Raw genomic sequence first — 18,366 nt, 5'->3', positions numbered from 1 at the left:
ATAAACTAGAGCTTCTTGGATAGGAGGGAAATGACATTTAGAAATAATAATTTCCAAAAGTCACCTACCTCAGTTTCAAGCCTGCAGGACTGTAGTTTGAGCTGGAAGTGATGAGGAATTCTTGGACCATCTCTTCTATGCATCTTTCATTTTAGCTGAAATGTGCTGGTGCTTTCCAATGAGCACTTTCACACATGCTGAATAATGCACTTTTAATCCACTTTGAATGCACTTTGCAGTTGTGAAATAGCAAAATCCACTTACAAATGATCTCTAAGTGCATTGAAAGTGGATTGAAAGTGCACTATTCAGCATGTGGGAAAGCACCCATTATTGTTTCTCTTTGAACATTCCTGCATTCATGTTGCTGTCCCAATAATTTCTCATGAGATGAATAGCTGTGGTTGTCATGGCGTGAATATTTCTTGGCATGATGGGAAGCAAGAAATTTTGCTTGAATGCTTGACAGCTCTTGATACACCAGATTAGGGGGCCTACATTCCTTGTAGATTAGTGTAACTATGACTGCTGGGAGAACTGTGCCAAAAAGTGGACTTAGAAAGATTTCCAGGTGCTACACTAGAGATACACACTTTGGGAGGATGCTAAGACAAAGCAGTTCATAGGATCAGAGAGTGGGAAGGCAAACTGCACAGGAGTCCACATTCTACCAAACAGTATTTCATAGCCTTTGCTACAAATGCAGGGAGAGAGGCTGACACAGTTTGCCCTGCCTTTTTCAGGGGAACTGCAGTTACAGACAGTGGCAGCGATTAGCATCCTGACTGCTTAGTTTTGCAACACCCGATTTAGTTTCACTGCATGATGGTTGCTTTGGGAGATCTGGAACTTGCGTTCAAGTGGATCCACTTTCCTTGAAAAGATGAGGACATCTTCCTTCCTCTGGATACTTATAGTTGGCAACCATCCCTGCAAAATAAATGCCATGTTGATATTACTTTAGCTTCCATGATTGCTGCAACTGGGGCAAGTCAGATCTCTCAGCCTTCTTTTCCTGTTTGTGAATACGGGAATGGTGGTATAATCCTGTAAAAGTCTGGTCCAGTAAATGGGTTTTAGAACTTGGATCTGGGAAACCTGATAGTTGTCATGGCTCTTAGGCATGTCACATGCACTGAGCATCGGTTTTCTGTCTGTAAAAAGGTGATCTACCTTGCAAAATGATTGTGAGAATGAACAATGTGAAGACTGGCAAGAGCTTTACAGATTAAAACTGCTGTATAAATATGAATATTGATGAATCATAATCTGTCTCTCCCCCCCCCCCCAAGGTGTGAACTGTGATGTGGAGATTGACGAATGTGCATCGGACCCTTGTTGGAATGGTGGTACCTGCAGTGACCATATTGGACTCTTCACCTGCTCTTGTATGCCGGGCTATGAGGGGGTCCAGTGTGAGGTGGATATTGATGAGTGCCAGAGCCAGCCCTGTCTCAACGGAGGCATGTGCCATGACCTAGTCAACAGGTGAGAGAGAGGATGCTGGACAGAAGTCTGCCTGAACCATTTTTCTATTCACGTAACACATGAAAAGATCTCTGTTTAGACTCTGGTTGCAAAAATAGTAAAGACAATAAATAGTTAGACTGAGAGTACAATATGCTGAAGAGTGCCAACAACCAATAACCCTGATCCTATCTGGTGAAAGGCCATCTTCAGAAGCCACTGTGGCAGCACCTATGTGGAATGAGTGGAAAAGATCTCTTCTTTTCAGATAGATACCATAGATGAGAAAGTTTTTAAAGTAACTAGCCCATTAGCCCCCTAGTAACAACTGCAACCCACCAGCTGTCGGGCAGCTGTCAGGCATCCTTCCATTGTGCTTGGACTAAAAAAGGTAAAGGTTTCCCTTGCTTGAAAGCTTGGACTAAGACCTCACTAAAATTGTAGTTTAATTGATATTTGTGTAAGTTTGGAATAGGTATAAGTCACTTTGGGGAATTATTTTTGATAATAATGGGACAGAGTACAATTAATAATTCTAAAAAAACTGAAATGTGAAATAACCAAGCAAACGATAAACTGAAACAATGAGGAAGCAGTGGGGGTGAGAGTCACTGGCTTATCTGACAATAAATTGTAGCTCTGTTCTGCTCTTCTTTCTAGCTACCAGTGTGATTGCCACAACACTGGCTTTGAAGGGCAGCACTGTGAGCTGGATATTTTGGAATGTGCCTCCCAACCGTGCCAGAATGGTGCAACCTGTCTTGAAGGAATTGGACGCTACAGCTGTGTTTGCTGGCCAGGTGGGTGAAGTCACATGGATCCCTCTAGCTCAGTACTGTCTATTCTGGCAGCGGCTTTCTAGGATCTCAGGCAAAGAAAAGCCTTTCCCAGCTACTTGCTACCAGAGTTCCTTTAGTTGGAGACACTAGGAATTGAATAAGGGAACTTCTGCATGCACAGCAGGTGTTTAGGCACTAGGCCAGGTCCCTCTTCTCTTTGTACCATTCTTCTAGGTTCCATTATTTTCATGCAGAGAAGCCAACATATCCTATAACCTGTTCTGTGATTTTATAGCATGGTAAACTGGTTTCTTGAGGGCCCCTGATTTATGAGGAGATTGTGATTGGTCACCTTCAGGCTAAGGCTACTTTGCAGAGATTTTCCCAAGATGTGAAGCATGCATGAATTCAGTGCACCATCCCCGAATCTCTCCAGAAGTCAATGTGAAACCATCAGATAAAGTGCAGTCTTAAGCACTGGCCCAGAGTACTTGGCTCCTAGAAGGTGGAATCCCTTCCATGACCTGAGCAGAATTCAGTGACACCTACCAGTCTGTGCTGCCTGTCCCATGAAGCCTTCTAGGACAAATCTACACAAAGAGTTTTAACCAATCGAACAGTCATTCTTTCTCCCCAAGGAAACCCAGGAACTGTAGTTGCAGGGAACAGGGAGAGGGAGAAGGAGATGGAAAGGGGGGCACATATGCACACAGAAACCCAGGTGGAGTAAAATAGGTGACAGCTTTATTGATTACAGCCATTGGAGCATTGGCACTGCACGAGGCACAGAGCCAAGCATTGGGCTACCCACCTATTGGCTAATGAAACCCGTCCTCAGCCCGCTTGCTGGGGGTAAACCTGGAATAGCAAGTAAGTGTCCACATGGGCACAAGCCTCTGTGTGGTTCCCTTGCCATGTGGGAGTGTAGATGAGCAACAGCCCCCAAGGTGGGCATGCTGCTGCGGAATTTCACTTCCAAGACCCCTTAAGGGTGATCCCCACCTGGGGGAAGCAGGCATGTGGGTGCAGCCCCCCCCCATGGATCCGGTCCAATGTCTGAAACCATTCTAAAGCTGTGATGAGAAAAAATGCAATAAGGAAAAACCACTGCGCAAAGCAACATGCAACCGGGGGGGGGGGATGGCTGGAGTCAACTGAGTGGTGGGCACAGCAGCAGGGCCTGATAAGAGGGAGGAGCAGACCAGAAGGAAGACCCCATTCCTCAGGTTTGCTTCTGCTCTGCCACACCCCAGCCAGTTGGCTGGCCGAGACACTGCTGGGCTCCCCACTCCACAACGAGGGCCCTAGCTGTAGCTATGGCTGGAGGGTGGACTCCCTTGCCCAGGTAACCCCTGTATTCTGTCACCAGGGTATGTGGGGGAGAACTGTGAAGAAGATGTGGATGAGTGTGCTGCAGAGCCCTGCTTCAATGGTGGCCAGTGCTATGAACGATCCAACCATAGCTACTACGGAGAGCTTGTGGACTTTCCAGGACAGTTCAGCTACCAAGAAGCTGCTGGATTCATCTGCAAGTGCCAGCCAGGCTTTGATGGTGAGTGCTGTGGTACAACGGAGAGAATGTTTGGTTTCCCCCCTCAGCATTCCAGTAGAGATACTTGAAAAGAGGGAACAGCAAAGTGAATTACTGTGAGGTGACACAGAGCTACACACGATTGATCAAACCACCAAAAGTCAGAAATTGGCTCACGGGGCAAGGAATCAGACTGTTTAATTTTTTGATCTGTTTTTGACCCTCCAAAGGAGATATCTGCTCCATTAACATTGATGAATGTGAATCTCAACCATGCCAGAATGGAGGACGCTGTGTGGATCTGGTGAACAGCTATTGGTGTCACTGCATGCCAGGATACTCAGGTAATGGAGAAAATATTATGCTGGTCAGGGGTCATTTCCTGCGGGAGCGCACAGGAGCGGAGCTCCGGCAGTAAGAAGCCCAGGGGGCAGGCACATGCAACAAGTCCCACCCCCTGCTCCCAGCAGCCCTCAGTTGGGCCACGAGGAGCAAGAAGCGTAAGTTGCAGAGCCCTCCCCGGCCCGCCTTCAGGTACAAGCTCTCCCTCCTCTGTGAGGACAGATCTGCGTGTGTGTCCCCCCCCCCCAATAGCTAGCAATCCAAAACAGTCCAGTGGAGCCTGAGTGCTGGGTGTTGCCTTCTGACACACTTCTGGTGATGTCAGGGGGCATGGCATATGCAAATAAGTTATGATAATAAGTTATGCTAATGAGCTCCTGCACCTCTTTTTCTATGAAATGACCCCTGATGCTGGGTAACGACAGACTGGATCCTTGCCAAATTGGGCAGGGCACCCATTGTGGTATAAGATTTATGGAGTTTCCTAATTTGGAGAGGGTGCCCATTTTGCTTTTAATTTTCCAACAGAATGTGGAAATAAAATCCTGAGTATGTTTTAGAATCCAAATTCTGAATGTGGAAGATGTTCAATTTTGTTTTTGAAATTCAGTGGTGAGGGGATCCTTTGTACAATTGGGGTGTGACTGCTGTAGCCAAAGTAAGAAAGAAAGAATCTTGTGGCACCTTAGAGACTAACACACTTTTTGTGGAATAAACATTATGGCTCACCAAAGCCTATGCTACATTACATTCAGTATTCTTTAAGTGACGGAATTGTCTACTCTGATTGGTAGCAGCTCTCCATGGAGGTCTTTCTCATCTCTTCTACTTGATGTTTGGGACTGAACATGGGCCTTCTGCAGGCATAGCAGATGATCTACAACTGAGCCATAGCCCCAAGTACTCAAACCAGAGGGGAGGCCATGGCTCAGTAGTAGAGCATCTGCTTGGCATGCGGAAGGTCCCAGGTTCAATCCCCGGCATATGCAGTTTGAGGTACTAGGTGACGTGAAAGACCTCTGTTAGAGACCCTGGAGAATGACTGCCAGTCTGAGTAGACAATACTTACTGTGATGGATGACTGGTCTGATTAAGAATAAGGTAGCTTTGTGTGTCCAGAGAAGAGACACATCTGCTATGCTATGGCTAATATGCGCTGCCTAAGGTCAGTGAGTGGTTACAGTTATGCCTGGTCCTCTGATACCAAGCTGGGGGGGGGGGGGGCTGGATTTAATTTTAAGGAACTCTAATCTCTGTCTGACCTGTAATTTGCCTTTAGTTTCTTACTTATCTGGTGCCATTCAGTTTCTTAGGATCCAGTTAGTTCAGCAGTTATGTCCATACTGGTGAGCACCAAAAATTTTCTCTAAAGTATATTGTTAGGCTGCCATCTTGTGGAAGGAAGAAAAATACAATTTTAGATTAGATTAGAAAAATCTAAATTTGAAGAGCTGTTTTTTAAGTTTTGAAAGGACACAACAAGTAATTCTGTCCCACTCTCTGCAATAACATATTAAGAGCTCAGAACTGGAACATACAGAATAGAAAAAACAAGAAAGGACCTCTGATCATGTGCAAAGTATCCCCCCACTGAATAATCAGTGCTTACCTCAAGAAGTAGAGTCTTCAATAGGGGTGTCTGATATTGGGATTCAGGTAAATAATTGGGAAACCCAAATTTATTCAGCATTTAAAATTTTTACATTTTTAAAATGCCTTCCCTTCCTTTATAGAGGCATGCCGCTGAGGCAGCGCAACTCCAGGAGTGAAGGGAAGGCATTTTTAACTTGCAGAGTTGCGCCACGGCGGCACAACTAGGCGGTATAGCTGGCCCAAATAAAAAACGAATAATACCGGCTTTTATTTGGGCTGGCTATTTCAGTAGCAGAATCAGATTGTCTAATCTGCATGTGGGTGAATAAATACCTGAAAAATACTAAAAAGGAAATTTGGGGGTATTTATTCGGTTCGGTTTATACCGAGTGTACATCCCTAGTCTACAATGCTGGCGTTTTGGCTTCCAGGCAACCTTCAGACCTTAGCACCTCTCCTCTTAGAAATCATGTTCTGGGCTTGTTCATACCTGTCTCTTAATATCAGAGGGAATCACCATATGGGAGAAGAGCTGGTTGTTTGAAGACAGGGAAGCAGTTCGTAGGCTTAACATTTTAAGGGCGCTTTCACACACACTAAATAATGAACTTTCAATGTACTTTGCAACTGGATTTTACTGTGTGAAATGGCAAAATCCACTTGCAAATGGTTGCTGAAGTGGATTGAAATTGTAATGTCCCCCTTTGCCTGTGGGTTCCCAGGTTAGGGTACTCACTCAGGCACCCGTTCTCAGGTCCATTCAGCAGAGACAAGCTGGCTCAAAATATCAGCCATTAATTTGCAAGGAGACAACTCCAACAACTGACAACTTCAACTAATGTACAAAACTGGAAACTGAAACAAGAACTCCACCAAACGAAATCACACAAATATTAGGGAAGGAGCAGACTGTTCCATTACATACATACATACATACATACATACATACAATATACCAGAGAAATGGCATTATTTAGCATGTGTGAAAGTGCCCAATTTAAGTGTTTAGGCATAGTATTTCCCCCCAGAAAGCCACCCTACATTATATACCATTACTGGTAATAAAAGGAGTACTTCCCACATCACACAATGCACATGAGAGCACAACAACTGAGAGCACAAAATAAGCAACAGAGGCATCATATAAGAAGATCCAAAAATGAGTCCTGGATAATCCCTTCATTTGTGGCATGAGTGGAGTCTTATCCTCCCCTATTGTGGTTTTGCTGCTTCAAAAATTCAACAGTGGACCAGTGGTGGATCTTTCTCCACAACAGTGTTGATCAAAGCTGTTCTTCAATATGGCTGTGCCTTTTGTTGTATTGGACATGAGAACACAGTGTCTGCACTTGTTGGCCTTCTTGAACTCCTTTGCCTTGTGTGGGGCTGTGGGAAGCTTTTAGCTCAAGGCCTAGCTAAGCAGGTGGGGGGAATTGCATTTTGTCTCTCTGCAAGCTCAGTGAGAAGCATGAGAGTTTGTGGAGGAGTGAAGCTGACAGGGAAATAATAGCAATTAATCTCTCCTGCTTTGTCAATTAATCCCAGTCTGGTCCTGCTGTGTAAACAGCTTATTACTTCACATTAGGATCACAGAGCCAGTTAGCTTCCCATAACGTTCCATTATGCATTTCAGTGGCAGTTATTCTCTGCCTTGAGCTGGGGTTTTCAAGGATCACCTGTGATGAAAAGCAGCCTACCATTCTGATCTGTGCAGGTTCCTCCCCTTTGGCTTTGGAGCCCTCAATGCTCTCAGGAATTCAGGGAAGGGCCTGGGTCAGCAGAAGTCTCAGCTGCTTGCCTGTTGTTGGATAAGCTCTGCCTGTCCCAGGAAACAGATTTTTGCCATGTTTTGGCAGCATATGCCAGCTGTATCGGAGAAATGCCCTAGTGAAAAGATGGAAATATAGAGGAAGGATGGTTGCACCAAATATCATGTACCTTGCAAACTAAGCTACAGTGTACCTACTTTCTCCATTGGTAACAACACTGTGTAATTCCTTCCCCTGCACCTTGTGGCTTGGCTCACACACTTGAGTCATTGGGTGCTGACACTTTGCCTGTGGTATAACCTGGTTTGGGTTGCTTTGACTGATGTACAGGATGCTGTGGGCAGATTAGCCCTACTGCATATTGCTAACTTTAGGAATCTTCTATGGGACCAAATACACTCTTAAGATGCTCTAAACCAGGGGTGGCCAAACTGGCTTAATGTAAGAGCCGCATAGAATAAACATCAGATGTTTGAGAGCCACAAGACATAAACAAATATTACACACCTGTTTTTATTGGAAAATATGCAAATTTGCTTTTTATTAACATCAAACGAGGCTGCCAAAGATAAAAAGGGGTAAAACAGATATTGATAATTATATTTATTTGTCCAATGATATTTATTTATTTGCTAATGATATTTATTTGTCTAAAACAGAAAGAGAGAGAAAGATGGAAAGAAAGAATGAAAGAGGTGAAAAGAAAGAGAGAGAGAAACAAAGAAAGCCAATAGATGGGGGAGGGAGGGGGAAGGAAGGAAGATAGAGAGAAAGGGAGGGAGGGAGAAAGAGAGAAAAAGAGAAAGGTGGAAAGAAAGCAAATAAATAGGGGAGGGATGGGTGGAAGGACAGAAGGAAGGGAGAAAGAGAAAGGTGGAAAGAATGAAAGAGGTGGAAAGAAAGGAGAGAGAGAAACAGAAACAAAGAAAGCAAATAGATGGGGGAGGGAGGAAGAAAATAGATGAGGGAGAGAAGAGAGAGAGAAAGAGTGAAAGAAAGGAAGGAATGGAGAAAGAGAGAAAGAAAGAAAATAGACTGGAGGGAGGGAAAAGAGAGAGAGAGGTGTGGAGAGACAGCAAATAAATGGGGAGGGGGGAGGAAGGGAGAGTTGGAAAGAAAGCAACTTTAAATGTATTCTCCAACCTCTCCCCCGCCATGCCCACGTGCCAGCTGGCTTGGCTTGGAGAAGGGATTTAAATAGACAAATGCCTTCTCTGAGCCAAGCCAGCCAGCCGGTGTGACAGGGCTTGGAAAGCACATTTAACTTTAGATGGGGAGGGGAGAGAGAGAGAGAGAAGATGGGGATGGAGAGAGGGAGGGGGAAAATAAAGCAACTTTAAATGCATCCTCCAAGCCCCCCCCGCCCCACCCCCCCCCCCCCCCCCGCGCTGGCTGGCTTGGAGAAGGGATTTAAAGAGACAAATGCATTCTCTAAGCTGGCCAGTGGGAGGGAGCTTTGAAAATGCATTTAAAGTTAAAGTTGCTTTCTTTCTCTGCTCCCCCTCACCTCAAGCCTATCCAGGGAGGGGAACACTGGTTGGGGAAGGGAAGACCCATTGGGGAGGCACACCTCCCCTTCGCTTCCCCAGCTGCCCTGCCGGGAGCTGCACAATATGCGTGAATGACCCGTACACGGCTCCTGAACCACAGTTTGGCCACCCCTGCTCTACACTTTTAGACAGATGTTGAGCAGATACCTGGAGAGGCAGGATATAAATGGCCATCCTTCTGGTTTCATATGAGATTGTTTTGAAGTTGACTTACTGCAGCTGGTGTTTTTTGTTTTGTTTTTTGACAACTGAACATTTAAAGATCAAATTTAAAAGTTATCTTCACTGTGACCAGGCTGTTGCTTTTAAACAAACAAATAAACAAGATTGGGTCTGAACAAGTATCTTAATTCCTTCAGTCTAAGCAAAAAGCTGCGGTGGCTCAAGTGGTTAAGACGCTGAACTGCAGGCTGTGGAAGGTCAGTAGTTCAGCGGTTCAAGACCCGGGTGCCGCAAGACAGGGTGAGCTCCTGTCTCTAGTTCCAGCTCCTGCCAACCTAGCAGTTCGAAAGCAAGAAATTGCAAGTAGCTAAATAGGTACCACTTCGGTGGGAAGGTAACAGCGTTCCGGGCGCCTTGGTGTTTAGTCATGCCGGCCACATGATCACGGAAACGTCTTTGGACAGCGCTGGCTCTTCGGCTTTGAAACGGAGATGAGCACCGCAACCTTAGAGTCGGATTCAACTGGCTTTCGAGCAAGGGAACCTTTACCTTTACCTTAAGCAAAAAACACTTTCCTTGGTCCAGTGTAAACCTTTCCACCAAATGCTCCCAAAAGCTGCTTCTGGTCCCTTTCGTTTTTGAAGTGGATGCACAAGAGCTTAAACAAGAACACTACTAGCTTTAGAGCCTTTGAAAGAGGGAACACTCTTGTTTATATTCAGTTTGTTGTTACTCCCCAGATACTTGCAGTCATTTTACCTGGTCTCAATTTGTGTCCAGCGGTGGAGAAAGTTATTTTTCTTCTAGCTGACACAGATCCATACATAACTTACTGGGTATCACTGTATGCCCGGCTGCCATGAAAATTCAGGCTACAGCTGCGCTTGAGGACATACTCTTTGTAGTACATTTTATAGTATTATGTCTTTGAGCTAGGATTTTCTATAGCATTTTAATCTCATTTTAATAATTTTAACTGCAGTTTGGGTTAATTCCTGCATTTTATGTTCCTCTGATGCATATACATTGTATTGTAATGGCCTTTGGCTATATGCAATAAACTTCGCTTTGTTCTAGTTTGTTGTTACTCTCCCACAGGCTAGAGGTGGTATGGCAACAAGCGAACTGAGTAGTACACATGTGTGTTCTGGGTGGCCCAGTCCACTTGGCAAATGAGTTTTTTAAAACCCCTTCTTTGTAGCAAAGCAGTTATGGATATCTTCACCATGTTCCCCAGGCAGCCAGCATCAAGAATGTCCAAGCCCCGCATGTTGTCCTACTCCAAACGTGTCACTCCCCGGGCTCCCCCTGCCTTTCTCTCTCCAGCAAGAGGATGATCTTGTTCATCCTTCTTGTCTGGTGAAAATTAGGACAGGGCTTGCCTTGGAAAAAGGAAGGGGTACAGGAATGATAGACAGCTCCTACCCCCCCCCATTCTCCTCCCCCCTTCCTGGAGGTAGTAGACAAGCATTCTTCCTGTCAGCAGTGATAGGAGCCAGCTGGGGAGGTTTAGAGCTGAGATGGATTAGATCTTGCTACAGTGAAGCTTGCTTTATATTGGCTGGCTTCATCTCCAATCCCCTTTTGCTCGGCTGGCACCCAGACGTGCGGCACACACACACACATTCTGCTGCTCCGTTCCAGCCAGAGACCCTCTTTTCGTCCTGTTATCATCACCAATGCCTGCAGCGGAACAGCTATGAACTCCATGTTCGTTGGTATCCTTATGGGTGGAATGCGTCTTCTAGCAGGTAATGACAGAAGCTGAAGAGGCAAGGAGTCATTTCCTGGCTACCTGAATGTCTGTGGGGATTCCTTGGGCTGTATAAACAGAGAGGAGGAGGTATTAAAAGAATTCCTTGCAGAGAAGAGAAGCCTGGCCGGGTCAGCCTCCTAAGGATCAGTGGCTGTTCTTGCTTAATGGAAGTTTTGCTCTAATTCTGGGGTGGGTGTGTCCGTGCCGGCTGTGCCTGGAACAGTGTTGTTTCAGAGCTGGGGCTCTGGGGCTCAAGTTCATTTTTGGCTTTGTGTGATGCTTATCATACCAGCTCCAGGAAAACTCTTTTCTCCCCCAGTGAGTGGGAACTGTTGAAACCAGTAAAATTGCTGTGACTCAAAGGAGCAGGAGTTTCTCTCTGATGCTCCTAAGACTCATGTGCGGAGGCTCCTGGAGCCTGTCAAAAGAAAACAGTACAAGAGGGAGGAGTCTGCTGTCTGTCACCATGGAAGTTGTCATGGTGATACAAACCTTGTGGTGTTGCTAATTTTTTCTGGTTTACATCTTGCCGATGACAGTGGGAATTCTAAGTAGGCTGTGCTCAGAACAGGTCACTGAAAGTGGAGGCATTGTCAGGAGCAATGTTCCCTCTAAGCTGTGGCGTCTTGTGAGCAAAAATTCTACTTTGTGAGCTACTGGCACTAAAGTTGTGAGCGAGCGACTTGGCTGCTGCATAACTTCTTGGCTCTGGAGCCATCCTTCCTGAGTTAAGACAAAAATGTGTGAGCTGGAGGCTAAAAACTGTGAGCTAGCTCACACTAACTCAGCTTAGAGGGAACACTGGTCAGGAGTAATGTCCAGGGTGTGTCATGGTGTTTGGGGTGAGTGGGCTAGCTGAAGACTTTCTTTCTTTAAAGAGAGGACCAGTTAAGTGCTTGCTACTCTCTCTTGCTGTGACTGCGTACCCATCTTACCTGTGACTTAAAGAATAGGTTCATATATATTAGACTTTGTTTTGCTGCTTACAAATATAGTCACCCAAGCAGGGGGCGGGGGTTCCCCCCCCCCCCCGATACGCACAGTCATCTGTGACTGACACAGAGAAGTCAGTCACCACAACTCACAGAAATAGAGACACAGACACACTAGAACAGTAATTTCCAATGTGGTGCCCATCGTAGCCATGGCACCTGCTGATGGGTTTGCTGGTGACCATGACCGTTTGCTTCTTCCTCCAAACATCTCTTCTGTAAAACAAATAGCCAGTCTTGGCTCCCCTCCAGCTCAGTGGAGCAGGAGGTACCTCTTTTGTGTCTGCAGGAGCACCCATTTATAAAGAGCTGCCTCCTTCACAGGAAGATGCTTGGTTTATCTGAAGAAGTGAGCAGTGATTCACAAAAGCTCATATCCCACCACAAATTTTATTAGACTTTAAGGTGCTACTGGACTCTTGCTCTTTTCTAAACCTCCCAACAATTTGTGATTGCCCCCTGTATTGCAACCATTTTGTGGTGTTGTCCACTCCACTTTCTCAAACTTTCATAAGAGCCAACAGACTTACCAAGGTTCCACCTGAACAAAGGTAGAACATGTAGCTAAGGGCTGAGGGATACCTTCAGGTTTACAACACCAGGGTGAGTGGGTTTGGGGCGATTAATATGACAGTGGAGTCCATAATAGTATCTTCTTCCAAATGGCAAAGCAGATTCTCTATGGTAGCGGTCAGATTGTGGTAATGATAGTTGCATGCCTGCTACAGTTCAAGCATCTGGCTATTTGCTTCTCTGATAGAAATTCATAAATTTATAAATTATGTAAGCTGTCCTTTAGCTCTAGGATCTGTGGGTACTTCCATAGGCAGTAGGAAGGGCACAAATATTCTTGGAAAAGGCCTAAAGTGCAGCATTTCTACACAGACGGTACTATAGTCTGCTGTTAATAGGCTGTTCCAAGCAGGATTACCTTTTCCCTGCCTCCTTTTCTTCCCCAGGCTTTTGAACACTCCACGCCTCCCACAGGAAGGATTGCAGATTATTTGTTGGCATGTACCAGCCTACATCAATTTTGTTGGCTGAAATAGCCTAAAGCAAATTTTTGTTATTTCCGGACAAGAAAAGGGGCCTGTCTATGACTCTTCATGGAGTCTTTTTTTTTTTTGCTTAGTCATTTGCCATAAAGACCCCTGTCCCCCAACTGGAATTTCTAGAAAATTAAATGATTTAGAGCCTTTGCAGAAAATGTTCAGTACAGTAATTGAGCAGTTACTGTACAGAGTCCCCTTGCATATTTCCTGTACTCAAAGATCAACATTTTAACAATGAAATATGTTACTCCCCCCATATATATACCTAAGGTCATGTATTCATAGCAATTGTCTGGAATGTGGATGTAGACATGTCAGAGACACCTTTGTGCCTGTGACACTTGCCTTTAGTGATGTGATGTAACCCTGTTCAATTTTCTGCACAGTTTTCTTGCTTTCAAAATGTTTTGCCATTTTTATTTTAAAACAAAAACTTCAGAGACTGATCTTTATACAACTGTCCCTCTCAGGCTTGAGAGTACTCCTACTTTTAAAAACACAGAGTATGAGCCACCAGGAAGCTCACTTGCATAAATCCCATTGAAATGAGCAGGGCTATTGCTGTGGCAAGAACATACTAAGTATGCATCTGTGCTACAGACCTAGCTAGCTTCTGCCATTTCCATGTAACATGTGAAATTCTTCCAGTGTCTCACCTAAATGGGAAGTGACTGTTTTAGAGCAGGTATTAACAGTAAGCGGCTTTGGCAGTCAGTTTTCCCCCCCTGAAAAGTGAATTAGGTATAAATAGGAAAGGCTGAAACAAGCAAGAAAGTGGTGTGGAGACTGGGGAGGAGAGATCATGTGAGCATAATAGGGTTGCCAGCTCTTGATTGGAAAATACCTGGAGACTTTGGGGGTGGATCCAGGAGAGGGTGGGGTTAGGGGAGGGGAGGGGCCTCAGCATGGTACAATGCCACAGAGTCCACCCTTCAAAGCAGCCATTTTCTCCAGGGGAGCTGATCTCTGTCAGTTGGAGATCAGTTGTAAAAGCGGGATATCCCCAGGCCCCACCTGGAGGCTGGCAACCCCTAGAGCATATAACAGAGACTGGAAAGGGCAGAGACCCCCAGCATGGTACAGGGAAGCAGAGCCAGGTCTCTTAGCAGAATAAGAAGGAATATGGTGATGTCTAGAACTTTTAGGCCACTGCTGGTTGTTACTGTTCCTGATCAAGTTGGTGTTGATGGTTCTAATTCTTTGAATAAGAGCTTCTCTTCCAACTCACCTGTAACTGTTTCACAGCTCTACCATGAGACTTCTGGCTGCTTCAGATGTCTGCTTCAGATCTGGCATGACCCACAGTAGTAACTTGGCCTTCTCTGCCCACACTAAATGAACAAGGCAGAAATTGAAACAGCCGGCTTCTCAGGGGAAGGGCTCAGAACTTAATTATCTACCTGACACGGATTTGCATGCTCTCCGTGAGGAGTAATATACTGTTTGACACAGTGTGAATGCCCCTATAGGCAGGCAGCTTGGCCCTGATGGGCATGGGTAAGGAAGAGGCATCACTGGGGCTGGGAAGAAGTGTCCCAAAGTACCACCTCTCTCCATACTGGGGTTAGATAACAGCAAAAAAAAATCTGCTTGGCTGTAATGGCAAATAACTAGCAACCACTCCCCCTATTGATCCACTTTTGCTCTGCTTTCACACTGGTTCATCAACAGGATGTCCAGTATAGGGCTGGATGGCCAAAGGCTGAGCAATATCCTAAATATTTGTTTGCTGGCACAATAATTCATAGTACTACTTTCTGCAGTAACTGAGCTATGTTGTCTTCTGCAGCTCTGGGCACTGAGGTGACATTTTGTCAAAGTTTCTGGAAGTGATTGTAAAGGGAATCCCTCTCCCCCATCCCATTGATATCAGTACATCTAACTAAAAGGTGATCTGTCCAAAATGTACCCCACTCATCACTTTCCCTTTGTGGGAATATTCATTCTCATGCCTCTTCTTGTTGCCAAGGCTGCTGTAGCAAAATTACATATCTCAGCATGGCTATACCTTTTGTTGAGACTGATAAAGCACTATATTTTCACTGCCTATTGCTCAGATGGCCAATTACTGGCACTCAGTTTGCACACTGGACTTTCCGGAAGAAATTCCACCCATGACCAGAAAGAGCAAATATTCCACACCCCTTCTGTGCTACAATTCTTTCACAAGACTGGTTGTCTTTGGTCAGGTGTAATGCTATTAGCCTGAATAATCCAGACTTTATCAGTGCAACTGTCTTGGAAGATTAGTAGGAACCTGTGTTAGAAGTTTGGAGGAGTGATCTACAAGCACTTAAGTCATAAAGACCACTTTGCTTTTAGTTTCACCTTTTTGGGGACCAGTGGAACCTAGACCAACAGACTCTTCAGTTGCTTTGCTGTAAAGCGCTTTGCAGAAAAGCACACTGTTCAGCAAAGCACTTTGGTGGAATATCACTGAGATCAACTGTATTATAGTAGTAACTAACTCCCACTAACTTGCTCTTTCCATCTCTGTTTACTAGGTGTGGAATGTGCCATAGATATCAATGAATGTGAAGACCATCCCTGTGAGAATGGAGGTGCCTGTGAAGATGGCATTGCTGACTACATCTGCCATTGTATCCCTAGTCAAGGTGGCATTACTTGGGGTGGGAAGAACTGCTCTGTGGAGCTCACTGGATGTCAGGCCCACCACTGTCAAAATGATGCCTTGTGTATCCCTACCTACCAGTCTGAAATCCATGGATTCCTGTGCCAGTGCCAACCTGGTTTTTATGGCTCCACATGTTCCACATCAACAACCTTTTCCTTCTCCTCAAGCACCTATCTCTTCATCAACATGTCAGCATACAACAAAAGCTCAAGTGAAACCCCAGGGGGTTATCTATCTGCTGTGGCCCTCCGATTCCGAACCACCCTTCCTGATGCTATCCTCATCTACCGAGGTCACAAAGCAGAGCATCTGTTGCTGGAGCTCTCAGGTGGCCTTGTGCGTGTAACATTGATGATGCAGGATGCTGTGTCCTCTCTCATCTTGGAGGCACCACGTGTGGATGATGGCTACTGGCACAATGTTGATGTCCGATTGCAAGATTCTCTGGAACTCAGGCTGTGGCATGAAGACTGCCATGCAAGTATCTGTTGGCAGAGCTGTCCCCTAGCAGAATCATTCTCAAATTCCTTGTTGCCCTTCTCAGAAATATATGTTGGAGGAACTGATGAGACGTTAATGACTAACCCTACACAAAGTTTCATTGGTTGCCTGGAAGATCTGTACATTGATTCTAAGATTTTCCTACCACAGGAGGTGATTGGATTGCAATCCTCTGGAGTCCAGCTGGGTTGCGAGAGGACAGACTGGTGCCACTCCCAGCCTTGTTCACATGGTGGCCAGTGCATTGACCTCTGGGCAGACTTCTACTGCAATTGTTCTCGGCCTTATGAAGGCCACACGTGCTCGTTTGGTGAGTAACAAGCTAGAGCATCTATCAGCACTTTGAAAGGAGGGTGAGTCAGCTTGCAAGCAAGATTTTCTTCTGGGGAGGTGGTTATTGGTCTCTGAAGAAGGAGAACTGCAGAGCTCCACGATCTCGGCCACCATTTCAGGGGCTTTCCATACAAGGCATACTTGGACTTGGAGTATTACAGGCAATTATATTGGTTACTTTGACCCTCATAGGTATAGAACAACAACAACAAACTTATTCACAGCAAAAAGCCAGCACTCTAATACAACAAACTAACTCAAACTAAATTCATACAACCAGAAGCATAAATTAAATATATAAAATGAATATCAAATAGAGCATGCATGTAAAACCTGTTAAGTCCTGTAACAAATTACATCTATTTGTATTTCACTAGGAGCTTCCTAGTCCTTACAGCTAACCAGACAAATTTGGCACGTTTAGCTGTAACCTTGGGGCACCTACTTTCTAGGAGGTTCTTCAGCAATTGCATCTTTTGACTAGTTGAGGATAGAGTAGTTGTAGAGTGTGGGCATAGGTAAAGAAAATGAGGGGATAAATGGCCTTGAGCATTGCTAACCTTAGGTGCCATTCTCCAGTGCTCAAGAGAAAGTGTCTGCCTGTAGTGCAAATTATAGTCCTTTGGGAAGGAGGGTGAGCTTGCCCCTGATTTGTTTCCAGTCTCTGTAGTCTTCTACAGGTCTGTCCCTTTGTCCTTCAGAGCAACAGTCATTCCCAAAATGACCAGAGGAATGATGAGCAGAAGTTTGGTTGCCCTGGCCATGACTTGGAACTGGCATTCATTGCTCTCTCTCTTTCTTTCTCCTTCTCCCAGAATCTCCAATGGTAACTTTCGGCCTAGAAAACTCATCAAGCTTTGCTACCTTTGCAATTAGCAACAGCCCGGGAGCAAATTTTAATCTTTCATTTTTCATCCGGACTTTGAAGCCCATGGGTTTGGTTTTTCAGATTACCAATGAGACTGAAACGTTCCTTGCAGTGTACCTGACAGATGGGCAGCTTCAGGTAGAGGCATCAGTTGCTGCTCCCATCAGCATCCCTGGACACCTGGCTGATGGCAGGAGACATTTTGTAATGCTTTCCTTCCATGAAGGTTTTCTTCATGCCAGCCTTTTAAACAGGGAGGAAGACCTGGGACCTCTGAAAGTGACTCCACTAGCAGCTGGGTCTGAGATCCATGTGGGTGGACTCCTGGATGAAGACAGTGTTTCCCTCTGGGGAGGGTATTTTAAAGGTTGTCTTCAGGATGTTCGACTCAACCATCACCAGATGCAGTTCTTCCCCCCTAAAGATGACAGGTCAGAAGAAATTTACATGGAACAAACCACTAATGTTTTCCAGGGATGTATCTCAGATGATACATGCAAGGTAAGGAAAGTTCCAAAGATTGTCTTTGGGTACCTGGGCACTCGTGTTTAAACAGAAGAATGGGAAAACTGGCCATGCAGGCCATGCCAGAGGGCCACCTAGCCCAACACTGTCTTTCCAATAGCAACAAACAGGAGAAGCTCATTAAGCAGATGGATACCCATGTATTTTGTTGATTTCTACCTTGCCTCTTCAAAATCTGTTTGTGGTACCTATCTCTTATTGCTTGCCCCAACATCTGGTAATTGGAAGTGCACTGTTTTCAATGCCTACTTACTCTGAGCAATAGCCATGGAGCCATCTATCCTTTACAAAGACTCAAAAAAGCTAGTGGTTGAGAAATCCCATCGGTTAAGCAAATATTGTGTTAAGCACTGGGGGGGGGGGTTGTCCTGAACCTGTAGCTACTCAGTTGTTTGGGATGACCATATGAATATTTTTTCTTTAATTACTTACTTCTGGCTAGAAAGAGTCTGACTTGATTCCTGTTTCAGACATTTTGTAGTGTTCTGTAATTCTCTGCAGAATAGGTGAG

General features: G+C 45.1%; 1 protein-coding gene across 1 annotated transcript in view; it reads left to right on the top strand.

Moving 5' to 3' along the window:
- Positions 1-18,366, top strand: part of CRB2 (crumbs family member 2) — a 36,895-nt gene that overhangs the window by 11,403 nt on the left and 7,126 nt on the right. The window contains exons 3-8 of the mRNA XM_015418413.1: positions 1,293-1,488; positions 2,128-2,267; positions 3,616-3,798; positions 4,008-4,121; positions 15,498-16,439; positions 17,278-17,831. Coding sequence (XP_015273899.1) covers positions 1,293-1,488; positions 2,128-2,267; positions 3,616-3,798; positions 4,008-4,121; positions 15,498-16,439; positions 17,278-17,831 — 2,129 coding nt within the window. The remainder of the gene's footprint in view (positions 1-1,292; positions 1,489-2,127; positions 2,268-3,615; positions 3,799-4,007; positions 4,122-15,497; positions 16,440-17,277; positions 17,832-18,366) is intronic.

Source organism: Gekko japonicus, unplaced genomic scaffold, assembly GCF_001447785.1.
Source record: "Gekko japonicus isolate JY-2015 unplaced genomic scaffold, Gekko_japonicus_V1.1 scaffold127, whole genome shotgun sequence".
Classification (NCBI taxonomy): domain Eukaryota; kingdom Metazoa; phylum Chordata; class Lepidosauria; order Squamata; family Gekkonidae; genus Gekko; species Gekko japonicus.
Note: the sequence above shows the minus strand (reverse complement) of the source record. Positions and strands in the feature narration are given on the sequence as shown.